General features: G+C 49.6%; 1 protein-coding gene across 10 annotated transcripts in view; it reads right to left on the bottom strand.

Annotated features, from left to right (window-relative positions):
- The window catches only part of TACC2 (transforming acidic coiled-coil containing protein 2), a 256,831-nt gene that overhangs the window by 83,433 nt on the left and 158,007 nt on the right, over positions 1-15,391 (bottom strand). For 3 of the 10 annotated variants that reach the window (XM_054503823.2, XM_054503824.2, XM_054503826.2), the window contains exon 1: positions 4,219-4,713. The exons of 6 other annotated variants lie outside the window; for them this stretch is intronic. In XM_054503823.2, the coding sequence (XP_054359798.1) occupies positions 4,219-4,286 (68 nt within the window). In that variant the 5' untranslated portion in view covers positions 4,287-4,713. Of the gene's footprint in view, positions 1-4,218; positions 4,714-15,391 lie in introns of those variants that run through there. One more of the 10 variants, XM_054503827.2, reaches the window with a different exon arrangement.

Raw genomic sequence — 15,391 nt, 5'->3', positions numbered from 1 at the left:
AAGATCTACGGCTGGGTGCGCTGGCTCATGCCTGTGATCCTAACACTTTGGGAGGCTGAAGCGGATGGCTCATTTGAGCCCAGGAGTTAGAGACCAGCCTGGGGCCACATAGCAAGGCCCCTTCTCTACAAAAAATTATTAAAAAAAAAAAAAATAGCTGGGCATGGTGATGTGTACCTATAGTTCCAGCTACTTGAGAGGATGAGGTGGGAAAATCCCTTGAGTCCGGAAGGTGGAGGCTGCAGTGAGCTGTGATCACACTGTTACATATGAGCCTGGGCAACAGAGTGAAACACTGTCTCAAAAAAAAGAAAGAAAAAGAAAAAGATCTAATGAGAGCTAAAGAAAGATTCCTGCTTGGAGCCCCAGCCACCCTTTCTGGCCTTCTGAACGACTGAGAGGCTGGCAATTTCAGGCACAGGGCATTTCCACTTTTGCAATTTTCTGGCACTTACGTCTTCTCAGAGTCTTTGCAGATGTGGCATCTCACCTCTGAAAAACCCTGCGAGGCAGGAGGGGCAGGATCAGAGTCATCGGATTTTCTCTACATCTCCCAAAGAAAAGGTCAGGAACCACATAAGGGAAGGGACCAGAACCCCACTTCTAACCACAGATGCATGGAGAGCTCCAATCTCTCCACCTACTGCGGTGGTACCCGAGATCCTTCTTTTGCCTGGCCTCTCTCCAGCTGCATCTGATCCCACCCACTTCTGAAATCTCAGCCAACTCATCAACTTCCCCAAACTAGCTCCCAATCCAGTTTTCTTGTCTGTCTTGGCCAATGCCACTTCTTTCTCCTAGTTACCAGGGTATGAAACTTCCACTTTGTACTTGCCACTGTCTCCTCTCTTCCCTCCCCCATCTCATCAATCACAGAGCCTGTTGCTTCCTCCTCCATCGCTTCTCTCCCATCCACCCTGGCCCCTCTACTTCGATCCACGGGTCTACAGAGTATGGGTTTCCATATTTGTGATTTGTTTTTAGAGCCAAGGCACGTGCTCACTTTGAGAGTAGGGCAACAGTCGGGGCAGGCCGACTTTGCCAACAGAACCACCACTTTTGCTCTCTGATGATAATGGCCCCCTGGGTGGTTTTCAGTGGCCAGGGTGTGGGGATTTGGTGGAAGCTGAGGGAACCCCTGAAACGGGGGTCTCCAACTACACAAAGGACAAAGTACTTAATGCTGCCTCACTTGGCAGAAGCCGCACCACATGGGGCTGCCACAGCAGTAAGGGATGAACAGCAGGTCTGATCAATAGCTGCAGACCACATTTACTCAAGTACTTCCTGTCCATTCCTGTGTCTCCTACCATCCATACTGAGAAATAAGTGTTTTCTGTGGGAGAATTCTCCCTCCCCTTGCTACTCATATTCTATTTAAACAAATGGCCACTATTGCTACAAGAACTTCTTTGCCAGATAGGAAAGGAGCAGTCAGAGAAGTGGCCAGCTGTTTCTCATGGACAGGATGGAGGGAAGACTGAACCAGTTCGTGGCTTCTCAAATTTTGAGATGCCTACAAATCACCTGGGCATCTTTACAAGTCCCTGGATGAAATGGAGATTCTGATTCAGCTGGTCTGGGGTGAGGTCTGAGGCTCTGCGTTTCTAGCAAGCCCCTTCAGGAAGCTGATGCTGTCGTGTGTGGCCCACCCTGGGAGTAGCAAGGGACTGGTCACCATTTGCACCTTCATCCTCAGGCTTCAATCCCCAGTCCCATGGGACTTCTGCTGCTCCAATCTTGATGCCTGAGTTCTCAAAAGGGGAGATACAAAAGTCGCTCCCTCCCTAGCCCAATGCACTCCAGCATAGAATGAAGCTGTCAGCTGGAGCTACAAAAGCTGCCCAAATGCACCCCAAACCTGCAATTGGAAGGAAAGAAATCTTAAAGCTAAAAAATTTAAATTAAAAAAAAATCCTTCAGTCACTTCCAAATCCTCTGTCTTTTGATTTCACTCTTCCTTAAGCCATGTCTTCCTTAAGCCAGTCTTCACAGGGAACCAGCAGAGAAAAAGGGAAACATTTACTCTAGATTCCGGTTGTCAGGAACTGTACCCCGCGGCAGGTGCGCACCCTGTGTTTGTCACCATCCCTGCAGCCCTGACGGCATCATCCTACAATGCAACCTCTTTCCTGCCATGGACCCCACACTCTGTTGCTGTCTTGTGTATTATTCACGTGCATGCATTTTCAGCTGCATGGAAATACTACCAAGAAAGACCTGTGCCTGGGCAGAAAAGAGGCACTCTCAGAATATATATTTTTAAAACCTCTAGACTGGGAAAAAGCACATCTGCAGTAGAAAAATAAGCCCCAGTTATTCAGAGAGCAGAAACGGGTTTTGAAGAGGACAGATGCTAGCAATGGCACTGGCCCCAAACACTTCCTCTCTCTCCATTTTTTTAGAACAAACATGTTATAGGATGGAGGGTGGGATTTTGTGAATGAGTGAATATACTATCTTAAAGATCTATATCTAGAGACATTTCAGAGGCAGCAGTTCTAGGGAGAGAAGCCTCAGGCGGGTGCATATGGACCAACTCAACCATGAAAATATTTGATAAACAGCTTCCATCACAATGTGGCCATTCAGCCTGAAATTTTATTTAAACACCACTATCCCAGTGGGCAGAACCTTAAGGGACCTTATCCAAAAAGGCACAGCTACCTAACAGAAGCTATCTCAACTCGGCCCTCACCTGACAGAACACTGATCATTTATTAACTCAGCTGAGAAAGAGGGCGGGGACGTTAGGGACCGGCGAGCTGAATTTCCAATGACTGAGGAGCACATTTTCCCAAACATACAGTCACATTGTCCTTTCTGTTTCCTAAGCTCTTTACTAGATAGGTCTGAGCCGTGAGAGCTAGCCAGTGCCTGTCACTGATTAACTCAATTCCACTATAGAGACTTGCAAAAAATAGGTTAAAATGGTTCTTTCCTGCCTAGACTCGAGTTGTATTTCCATGCACCTAGCAACACTACACGTGCATAAGAAACAAGGCAGGCACAGCACAAGGATCATAACATTTAAAAAGAAAATCCTCAAACACGATGTGCCTCCATTGTAAGACGATGCTTTCTCAAGCTACAGGGGTGAAAACAAATGATGGGTGCACACCTGCTCGGAAGAATGACTCCCTGCTAAAGAGCTGGAGCCCAGAAAACCACGAGGCTCAGCCTAGCATTACATCACTACGCCGAGCCAGCTCCTCACTCAAGCCCAGGGGTCGAGGGACCAGTGAGGAAGTACCCCCCAGGGCCCCATCCCTCCTACAACACACAGATCAATCCCCACCATCTTTTAATCTACACATCCATGACTCTTAAGAACCCACTTTACTAACCCCACCCCCAAGTCCGCAGAAAATACTCTTCCCTGAAACACAGTCTTCTCTCTGGAAAAGTAGGGGCAGGTGAGGCTGGGAGGTCCACTTTGGATACAAGCCTGAGTTGCTGAAATGCGACCTGGCCGGCAGACCCATTCAATAAGCCCCATCGTCCAAACATGCCTGGGTAGGTAATGGAGACGACCATAACAGAAACGTGAATTCTAATAAACACTCGGCCAGGATAAAGGCCACTTCTGAGCACGTTAGCTCTGTGGTTGAGAGAAAAGATCGGATTCCTGGATCGATGCACAGTCAAGCACTGCCTCCACCAATGACAGGACGGTTCGGCCCTTTACTAATAATAGCAAACGGCCTTGTCCTCGAGTGTTCACGAGAGTGAGTATGTGGATGATGCTTAGGCTAACTGGACGGAACGTCCACCACAGCGCACCACGCCATCTGCCCAGCCACACGCGCAGCTGCCCGGAAACTGGGCTGTCTCCCCGGGCACGGAGCTGCCACGCTCATGGGTTCTTCCTAGGAGGAGGCAGTCGCTGATGCCTGGCTGTTCCCTTGCAGGAAATACCACTGTGCCGGGGGTGCAGAGGAAAGATGCTGACGGCAGGAGAAGCCCCCCAGCCATGCACCCACTGCTGAGCGACCACAACTGAATTCCAGGGAATCGTTTCTGCCCACAGCAGTAACTTGGGGCTACCAGATGCTCCTCCCAGAGCAGCCACCAGGTAAAGCCTTCCAAGGCTGCGGAGAACCCCAGGCCAGCCTGGGCTCCAGGTTGCACACGCATTAGGAAAGGCGACACTAACAAAGCCCGGGCATCCTCTCCTCCTCCCCGGGAGACTCGGGGAGGCCCGGGCGGAGCACTTACATTGCCTCGGAAGCCTCCAGGTTCAGGTCGCTGGCTGGGGCTGGCTGCAGGGACTGCGACCCTCCCATCCTCGCTGTGCCCTGGCGTGCAAGCTAGCCGCGAGCGGGGCCAGCGTCCTGGCGCGATTCCTGCAGCCGGGAGCCAGGGAGGGCCGGCCGGCGGCCGGGGTTGCTGCACTGCAGAGGGGAGCAGCTGCGGGCATCCGTGGCGGCGGCGGCGGCGGCAGGGAACTGCGACTTGCGGCCCGAGCCGGGGCCCGGGGGGCGAGCGCCGCGGGTGTGTGCGCGCGAGTGTGGCCGGCGCGCGCCCGAGTGTGGCCGGCGTGCGCGGCTCTGCCCGGGGCGTGCGGGTGTGAGCGCGAGCGCCGGTGCCGGTGTGGTCCGAAAGGCTCTTCTCTTAAACCCCCCGGCAGCCGGCTCCTGTGTGTGACACGATGATGTCATCATCGCCGAGCAGCCCCAACGCCTGCATCTTCACAAAGCTCCATTGCGGGCTCCGGAAACGGGGCTGGGGGTGGGGAGGCGAAGACCCTCCTTCTGCCCCAGCCCCTCCCGCCTCGCCGGGACCGCCCGCATTGTGTAGCTTTGAAATGCAAACGAGCCGCGGCCCGGGAGCTGGGGCCCTAGAAAGGAGGGGCGTGGTGGTCGGGCGGGCTGACCACCGAGAGTAGGGGGCTCAGCCCTGTTGGCTCATCCCTCCAGGAAGGAGGAAATGGTCTCTCCCGGCCCAGGACTAGGGGGACGGCTGGACGAACAGGTAAACAGGCTGCAGCGGGCAGCGGGAGCGACGCTGGGAGAGACGTGCGCCCTTTTCCACCGCCGGCTTCTGCCTCCTTCAGGCCCCGCGTCCTGGAGGCAGCTGAGGTCTGTACCAAGGAGAGCTGCGGGGCCTGGCTCGCGCCTCACAGCCAGCCCGGGCCTAACCTTCAAGGACCTTTGCACCGCACAGTCTGCAGGGCTTGGGGCAAGCTAGGGAGCAAAAGGTACTGAGCCTGCGAGCGGGCTGGGGCTGCAACACCATCTTTGGCCACCAAATGAGCTCCACAAAGCCAAACCCTGTGCAAACAAGCAGAGGCGCGGCCAGCTGAGCTGCCCAAGGCAGGCCCTAATGCAGCATGCGTGTACAGGGCAAAGGCAGTTCTCCGTGACATGCATCGGCTCAGCTCTGTGATTCTAAACACGGGCTGAGCCTGTAGGAATGTCCGTGACACCCCATCACCAAGCTCCCAGTGCCCAGCCCCGTTCTGTGGCTGGCAGCATGTCACCCATCAGCAGCCAAATCCCCATCCCTGGCCTATGGCTGGCTCGGAAACCCTCAAGGCTTGAGCTCCTGAGCCTCCTCACTGAAGGCTGCTGGAGAAAGAGTTCATCTCCGTATAGGTACAGGAGGTTTGGGGCACACCTGGGAACCCCACCGTCCCCTCATGCTGTACATTCAACACAACCGCTTCCTGCGCTCGCAGCCCAGACTCACAACCGAATTCAAATGGAACCTCTGACGGGTAAGTGGAAGACTCTTCCACATTTCCCAGCTTGTCTTCACCCATAGGGCAGTGAGCCTAAAATGTATCTAAACTGTAGCCAAAAACAAAAGAAAATAAAAACAAAATTGTTCAAAGCATTTTAAAATTGCCTCCAATACACTGTTTTCTAGCAACGCAGCCGAGGACGTTTGGATGGGCTCTTTTGATACTGACACTCAAGGTCAGAGTAGTTCTAGAGCTTCACGGGGACTGACTTTCCACTGCTCTTATTCAGTATCAGTGTCAAACAGAATGCCAGAGGATCAACATCGTTTTCTGGGATGTAACAGCATGAAATTTCCAGGAAACATTGAGAAGGTTTACTTTTGCATTTATATGAAAATAGCTAATGATTATGTCAATCTTGCAGGGAAGGTGGCTGTCATGGGTGGTGTGATGAGGCATGCTCTGGAAAGCACCTCCCGGGGAAGCCGTCACTCACTGTCAGCATTGGATGTCACTTGGTGGCAAGGATCCTGCAACCTGTTCATCCTGTCACCATTCTCAGCACCCTGGGGGTTTGTTTCTCTGTCACAAAACAGACCTCTTGGGCTCCATATGCAGGTGAGGGCTCAAAGAAGCTTACCGCGTGGAGCTGAAACATCTGTAAGCTCTAACCTGGGCTGTTACTGTTTTGAAGAAAGTGGCCCTTTCCCTGGGCACCTAGGGACTGGCCTTCAGCCAAGCCTGGTACTCAGAAAATACATGAGGAAAAAAATGAGGAACCACAATTAGAACTCATCTGCCAACTTTTAAAAACATTTTTCAGATGATGTGCAAAAGCACAAAGCCATCTAAATGTCCTCACCCTTAACAGGTAGAGGTTCTGCTGTGATAACAAGATAGGGTTTGAAATGAGACTGGAGTTCAAATCCTGCCTTCTCCCTCGTTAGCTGTGTGGCCTGAGCCGACTGTTTAACCATACTGAACCTTATTTCCTCAGCTGGCAAAAGAGGAAAAGCATCTGTTTTGCAAGGGCACTGGAAAAAGTAAATTAAATACCATCTATGAATGCCCAGGACCAGGATTCTTCTTTCTAAGAAAAAATTTCCCCCCAAGTATAGTACCATAAAGGAAATTAAGGCAGCATTAAAGTGAAGTGCTTTTACATAGAATCCCAACAACTGAAAAGTTATGACATAGTGACAGGGTATATTATTTAGTGGGACAACACCATTTCACTGCTGTCAAAAACACAATCAAGAACCAGGAGAGGGGCTGGACACCGTGGCTCACGTCTGTAATTCCAGCACTTGGGGAGGCCGAGGTGGGAGGATTACTTGAGTCCGGGAGTTCAAGACCAGCCTGGGCAACATAGTGAGACCCTGTCTCTACAAAAAATAAACAAAATTAGGTGGGTGTGGTGGTTGATGTGCTACTCAGGAGGCTGATGTGCTTGAGTCCAGCAAGTCGAGGCTGCAGTGAGCCATGATCGTGCCACTGTACTCCAGCCTGGGTGACGGAGCAAGACCCTGTCTCAAAAAAAAAAAAAAAAAAAAAGAACCAGGAGAGAAACAAATAGAATGTGGGCACCATTACAGTCGATGCAACTAAAACCCATGTATGATTAGTTTGTGTAAATTATTTATGGAAGAGTCTCTCAGACCCTCATTGAAGACCTTTTGATGCTGACTTTACAAACAATTTAAAACAAAGCTGGTGATCTAGTAACTCGGCCTACAGAAAATGTAAAGCTGAAGAAAATAAGGAGGGAGAATGATAAAAGGGCTGTGCTATGGACTGAATGCTTGCGCCTCCCTCCCAAATTCATGTGTTGAAGCCCTAATCCCCAGTGGGATGGTATTTGGAGGTGGGGCTTTTGGGAGGTAATTAGAACTAGATTACATCATAAGAGTCCCCTCAAGATGAGATTATACCCATATAAAAAGAGAAAGAGACATGAGACCCCCCCACTCCTTCTCTGCTGTGTGAGGCAAGAAGGTGGCCATCTGCAAGCCAGGAAGAGAGCCTTCATCAGGAACCCAACCATGCTAGCACCCTGATCTCAGACTTCCAGCCTCCAGAACTGGAAGAAATCAGTGTTTTCTATTTAAGCCCCCCAGGGGACCCCACTACTCCTAAGCATGGCCCTATGAGACCTTGAACTCAAACAGCCCCTGGGGGCCTGTCTGTTAAGACCACAGTCCACATATTCTAGGGCCCCGAAGGCAAGCTAAGCCCGCTTAGACAGGCTCCACTGCAAACCTTCCTACTGACGTCCCCAAAGACACCCTAGAAACCTGGATAAATCAAGGAATGCATCCATCATTTCTAAAAAGCAGTTCAACATATATTAATGTACCTATTATGTACCTGGCCTATAAGTGGAAACCAGCTTATTCTCACATTGCTTAGTGACACCTACCAGAAAGATCAGCAAACCTGATAAATTCCCATAGCCAAAAGATAAACTGAAGCTATGTAGTGCAGCCTCTTCAGTCCCACAGAGGTTCAAGGGACTGAGCCATGGTCAGAAACTGCGAGTAGTTTGAGACCCCTCTGACACCCCAAGAAAAACAAACGTTGAGTGGCTCCATCTTTGCCTCTGGCCTTAGGGAGTCTCCAGTTGCCATAGCAGCAAGACTCTCCAAACACTACCAATGGACCCCGAGCTGCTAATTAGCCCGAGCACACACACTCAGGAAAGTAGGTCAGATCACAGAGAAATCCATCTGGAGGAGCTAAGAATGTAAACACAGATGGAGAACAGGGCTCCTCCAAGCCCTGGGTCTTCACCACCACCCACTACACCATGGTGGGGAGTGGAGGGAGGCTGGACAAAACCCCAGCGACTTCTCTTCAGGGAGCCGAGCTTGAGACCGGCTCTGGGCTGTCTCTGAGAGTGTTATCTTGTTACTCCACCTGAGGCCCCACGCATCCAGCCCCACATCACACAACTCTACACCCAGCAGTGCCTGAACGCCTGAGCCCTGCACTGAGCTAGGCACGCTCACTGCCTTGCCGAAAATTCGAAGAGCTGGGAAGCTGTGTGGCCTGAATGCAGCACCCACACGTCAACAGGAGTAGGGACCTGTGAGCAGGGACAGAGCCTGGGCTCAGGCGAGAATGGTGCGGTGCCGGGCTTTCTCCACCCAGGTGTCACAGTCCCAGGATGGACACTCTTTCCATGTGTCCCCAAAGGACACACTTCCACATCACTCAGTCTTGTTCCAAAAGTCATCCACTGCCTTTGCAAAAAAGTCCCAATTCGACCTCCTGGCTTTGATCCGGCATTGGAGCATGGCCAGGTCCTCACCGTGGCCTCACTGCTGAGGAGCTACCCCCTCCTCAACTTCTCCATCTCTCTCAATTCCTCCAGAAAATCACATCCCAGCTCCCCCAGCTCCCTGGAGGGGTCTGCTCCCTGCCAGCCCCCAGACTTCTTTCTTCCCATTCCCTCGGCTGCCTGCATATTGATGCCTTGGCGTTTTCTTGCCTTGTTCGAGTCTCAGGTGTGTCTGTGTCTGGTGTCTCCGCTCTCCAGCCATGCAGGGTGCCCCAAGCACAGCCAGAGCCCCATAAACACGTGCCACACGAGACCTCAGAGGATGGGGAGAAGGTCCTGGCAAAACTGTCTTATGATGAACAGAGAAAAGGCAGAAGATGGTTGTGTTCGTTTATTTGCAGCGGTACACATATTCTGTTAACCTCTTACATGACGACATTAAATCTCACATGCTCACCTTTGGGAGTCTGAGTGGTTTCTTGGGCTTAAGTACAAGCTTCAGTGAAGCCCCATCTTTTCCAGAAGGTTCTCTTGTTCTCTCCTTGCAAAGGGCTGATCTATTTATGGCATCTCTTTCTACCACCTTCACCATATTTACACCTGGAACCTTTCAAAGTTCTTCACAAGCAAGGACAGCTCTACAGGTGACTCTTCAGCAGGAAAAACCCTGTTGATTCAGTTATGACAGAAGTGGAAGACTGGGAATTTTACTATTAGACCCAGGGAGGTAACCCAAATGTCCTAGAAAAGAAGTCAGTAAAAAGAGATGAGACTCACTTCTGTTTTTTGAGTTTTTCTTTTTTTTTTTTTTTTTTTTGAGATGGAGTCTCGCTCTCGCTGTTGCCCAGGCTGGAGTGCAGTGGCACGATCTCAGCTCACTGCAACTTGCCTCCTGGGTTCAAGCAATTCTCCTGCCTCAGCCTCCCGAGTAGCTGGGACCACAGGTGCACGCCACCATGCCCAGCTAATTTTTGTATTTTTTAGTAGAGATGGGGTTTCGCCATGCTGCCCAGGCTGGTCTTGAACTCCCAGCCTCAAGTGATCCACCCACCTCGGCCTCCCAAAGTGCTGGGATTACAAGTGTGAGCCACCTGTAATCTCATAGCCAGTCGAGATTCACTTTTATTTTTAAATTAAGAATTCAGAACATATTTGTAATCTTTGATACCTATAGGAAGGAAGGAAGGAGGGAAGGAGGGAAGGAGGGAGGGAGGCCAGTCCCCAAAATCTCAGGGCTATACAAAAGTTGTTAGCATTAAGAATTCTCTTCACATATGAAAAAAAAAATCAGTAACACAAATACCACGTTCAAAAAGATTAAATATGACCCTCAAAATCTTTCTTTCTTTACCAAATAAATTCAGCTCTCTTTTTTCTTAAACACATCATCGCTGGCTTGATACTTCAGCTCTTTTGAGATGGAAATGGTAGGAGACACTCATGAGGTAGCTTTTGAGAGAATATACCCTACCTAATGTCAAAAAGGATTTAAGCCCACAATTCAAGAGAACAAAGAAAATACAGAAAGAAAAGGTGGGTAAAAGCCAGAGGGAGTGAGGTAAGCATGGAAGTGCTGACCTAAGCCCTTGCTGGAGTGGGGTACAAGTCTGGCTCTAAGTTTCCCAACAGCCAAAGCAAAAAGGGCAACCACTATGATCAGTTACATGATTCATAAAATCCGACATGTTAAAAAAAAAAAAAAATCCCATGGATGAGCAGCTTCTGTTGTGACTTTCTGAACAGGCATTCTCCCACAAGCCCTTCACCAGGTGACTATATGTATATGGTGGCTGATGCCTTCGACAATATCCTCCCACCAATACAATATTCTTCCATATAGCTATGTCAGCAATCACGGCAGGGGCTCCTCAGCTCTCCTGGCAATCAACAAAATCCTAAAACTACAAAGTTCCCAGGGATGCATTTCTAGTTCCCCCATCCTGCACTAAGGGTCCCCACCACTCAAGTTTCCATGGTAACAAGGTTACATAAGAGAACACAAAGGGCAGCATTAGGACAACGTCATCAACAAAGCAACCATTTATAGACTTGATCCTCCCTCACGTGCCCCTCCTGTCTTCACAAGTCCATTTTACTGTATTTTATTTGAGACAGGGTCTCACTCTGTCACCCAGACTGGAGCGCGATGGCACAATCTCATCTCACTGCAACCTCGACTTCCTGGGCTCAAGCGATCCTCCCGCCTTAGTCTCCTGAGTAGCTGGGACCACAGGCGTGTGCCACCATGCCTAGCTAGTTTTTTGTATTTTTTGTAGAGATGTGGTCTCACTATGTTGCCTAAGCTGGTCTCAAACTTCTGGGCTCGAGTGATGCACCCACCTTCTCCTCCCAAAGTGCTGGGACTACAGACGTGAGACACTGTGCCCAGTCATGTCCTCACAAGTCTAGTCTTTGGCAGTCGCTTGCTGATTGAAGGAGCAAATATACAGTGCCAACAACCAGAAAGCAAAACTGCAAACCTGGAAGAAGAAGGAGGATGTCATGGAGTCAATTAAAGTCACACCAGAGAATTGCTCAAAACCTACCCCAAAGCCATAAGAAAGGGCAGCTGGCACAGTCAGACCTGTGAGCAACTGAAGAAGAGAAACTCAGCCAGGATGAGGACAGAAGGTGGCTTCAAAGAGAGAACGTGAAGATGAAAGAACCAAGAGAAGCCCTCAGAACTGTTTATGAAAGAGTGACCCTGTTGCTTAAGCTGAAGTCAGGTGTGAAGTGAAGAACATGCAACGTTGAAAATCTGGCACAAAAAATCTGCCCAAATCCTTTGTTCATTCTAAGCATTAACACGTGGTTACCATTAAAGTCTACATTTTGCTGGCCGGGCGCAGTGGCTCACGCCTGTAATCCCAGCATTTTGCGAGGCCGAGGCAGACGGATCACGAGGTCAGCAGATCGAGACCGCAGTGAAACCCCGTCTCTACTGAAAATACAAAAAATTAGCCAGGCACGGTGGTGGGTGCCTGTAGTCCCAGCTACTCGGGAGGCTGAGGCAGGAGAACGGCGTGAACCCGGGAGGCGGAGCTTGCAGTGAGCTGAGATCGTGCCACTGCACTCCAGCCTGGGCGACAGAGCAAGACTCCGTCTCAAAAAAAAAAAAAAAACAAAAGTCTACATTTTGTTAAATCTAAAATAAAATCATTTTCATAATTTTTCATTTCTTTTCAGAGTGAAGTCTTAACGTTTTTTGCACTATTGGCCAGGCACGGTGGCTCGCACCTGTAATCCCAGAACTTTGGGAGGCCGAGGCGGGTGGATCACGAGGTCAAGAGATCGAGACCATCCTGACTAACACGGTGAAACCTCGTCTCTACTAAAAATACAAAAAATTAGCCGGGCATGGTGGCGGGCACCTGTAGTCCCAGCTACTCGGGAGGCTGAGGCAGGAGAATGGGGTGAGCCCAGGAGGCGGAGCTTGCAGTGAGCCGAGATTACACCACTGCACTCCAGCCTGGGTGACAGAGTGAGACTCAGTCTCAAAAAAAAAAAAAAAAAAAAAAAAAAAAAAGTTTTTCCCACTATTAACAATAAAACTTTGATGTATTAAGTGGACTCACTTTAAGTGGCCTTTCTCAGATAACAATTTCCTTTGGATAACCCAGATGTCCTTCCTGTAACTACCTTTATAAACTGTGTTTAAGATCATAGGTGAAAATCGAGAGGGTGGCCCACAGCAGACACATAGCCAAATAAAATCTCAACCTCCAAAGTTCAGGCTCCTACTTATAAATAAAGCCCAGTTCCATTCTAAACCTGGGAGGAAAGAGCCAACACCCTCACCTAAGCCAGGTGACTGTATCTGTCTAGGATCAAAAACATAACCAATGTTATCCATCTTTCTTCTCGGGAAACTATTTCCAGGAAGAACAGAAAATTCAGTAAGCACCACAAAAATGTTTTGGTTCTTGTTTAAAGAGGTTTAATATTGCATTTGCTTTGAATGTTGATGTGTTAATCCACTGAGTTCCTCTAAGGTTTAAAGTCACCGGTTTTAGAGGCTACTTTGTACTAGGAATAAAAGGCCTTTTAAGGAAAACATTTGGGTGTAAACAGAGATGGGGTCTCCCAGCTGCCAAAATCAACAGCAAAGCTGGTTTCTGAGGCCAGACTGGAGAAGCAGGTTGAGAAGGGCGGGTCTGTGCCTCTGTGGTGGGAGGGGCTCCCCTCAGTGGCCCAGTGGTGGAGATGCTTCCAAGATGAAAGTACAGAAAGCAAATGCAGAACTTCTATGCCTCTCCGACCTTCCCTCATTTTGAACAGAGACAGCAGCTACCTGTGACTGCCCGGGGCGGGGGTGGGGGGAATTTGCAGCATCTGGGGTAAATTTCTTCCCACGCCTGCCGGCAGCAGTCGAGACAGAAGCTGGCACAGGGCTGCCCTACTTGTGAGCCAGGCAGCAAAAACCAGGCGCTGAGGCTCAGAACTGCTGACTCAAGCCTCCATGAAGGAACAGAAATCCAGAAAGCCGGGCCAGAAATAGCATCCATGAGCATCTATTGATAGCACAAAGTCCGTGGGCAGAGTAAGTGAATGAGCGTGTCAGCGTGGGTGGGTGTGTGTGCGCCTGCATGTGTGTTAGCAAGCCCTAAAAATATTTCCCTCTTTCCATAACCATCCGAGAGGCCCTGTCGGTATAACTCCCTCTACACCCTGCCTAACTGTGGCCAGCTGCAATTAATATATAATTGTGTCTGAGGATAAGAGACTGTTTTTCCTAAATTCTCAGATCTTTAGCAGTTGATGTGCACATGGGAAGAAAATCTTCCCGTGACAATAGACTGACCAAATTCCTGCTTCATCTTTGCTGAGCTTAAGGAATTGTTGTGAGAGAGAGCTGGACACAGGCATGACAAGGTTTCCTAACAGCCTGCAGAGGCTATTAGGCATCAGTTTGGCAAAAACTAAATGCATGGCATATTTACATATTTTTCTGCATATCTTTAAACTATTACTCCAGGAAGACATGAAGGATTGCTATTCTGCATAAGCATTTCCCCTGTGCTGTGACTGCCTGCCTCGGAATCTACCTGTGCCTATGATCTTAAGCCCAGTTTATACACGCACCCATGCCCCAGTATGGGACGGCTCCTTTGTCCTAGCAGCAGCAAGTTTGGCTCCAAGAGGGAACCTGGCCCGGCATCAGGCCCTTGGAAGCCCTCAATAACTATAAGCGTATGAATGGAGAAATGGGTAGACTTGCAGACACAGAGGAGAAAGGCAGACATCCAAACTGTTTCCAGCTAGGGCCAGGGCTGAAGGCAACTCAAGGAGGTCCTCCCTAGGATGAGCCCTTCCAGGGCTGCAAAGAGACCCCAGGTACCACATGCAGAGCCCAGAGCCAGCTCCCCAGTCTCCCTGACCTCAACAATCTCCCTAGTGGCAGATCTTGTTTATTTTTGTGTGGGGGGCTGGGGGGAGGAAGACAGGTTGGGTGCTCGGCACTAAGGTTTGAATTAAACTCTCTTCCTCAGACACCTAAGTCAAAAAGATGAATAGAAAGCAAGGGACATTCTTCACTCACTGGCATCCTTAAGCTGACCCTGAGAAGTTCTTAGTCCTCTGTGCTTCCGTTTTCTCATCTGTGCAATGAAAATAATAACAGTTCCTCTTCCATAACATGGAGGGTGCAAGGTTTAAATGAGATAATATGTGAAAAAGCCCGAGGCACTGCAGTGCCAGGCATACAGCAAGTGCTCAATACATGTTTAGCTGTGGCTGCTGCTGTGGCTGTTTTGTGAAAAAACAAGAAATCACTTTGGCCTGAGGAGGACTTGGTGTCCCTGCTTCACTGACTCTCACAACATCTCTGGGACTCCAAGCCTGAGGTCTGCAATCAGGCAGAGGAGTTAGAGGCTGGAAGGCTTCCTGGAGGAGTCCACAGATATGAGATGACCCAACCCAAATGGTTCCCGCCACAGCTTTGGCCTCAGAGCTTGGGGCCTCGGCCAGTGTTCTGACTTTGCTAGGCTTCAGTTGTCCCATCTATAAAATGGGCACAATAAAAATATCTGCCTGACAGGACTGTTATGCACATTAAATGAGATGAAATATATATCGGGCCAGGCGCTATGGCTTATGCCTGTAATCCCAGCATTTTGGGAGGCGGGAGGATCACCTGATGTCAGGAGTTTGAGACCAGCTGGGCCAACATGGTGAAACTCTGTCTTTACTAAAAATACAAAACTTAGCCGGGCGTGGTGACCTATGCCTGTAATCCCATCTACTCAAGATGCTGAGGCAGGACAATTGCCTGAACCTGGAAGGCGGAGGCTGCAGTGAGCCGAGATCACACCACTGCACTCCCGCCTGGGAGACACAGCAAGTGAGACGCCATCTCAAAAAAAAAAAAAAAAAAAAAAAAGAAATATATATCAAAAGCATTGCTCTCAGTGCCTGGTACATAGAAA

This window comes from Pongo pygmaeus, chromosome 8 (assembly GCF_028885625.2).
Source record: "Pongo pygmaeus isolate AG05252 chromosome 8, NHGRI_mPonPyg2-v2.0_pri, whole genome shotgun sequence".
NCBI classification, from domain to species: domain Eukaryota; kingdom Metazoa; phylum Chordata; class Mammalia; order Primates; family Hominidae; genus Pongo; species Pongo pygmaeus.
Note: the sequence above shows the minus strand (reverse complement) of the source record. Positions and strands in the feature narration are given on the sequence as shown.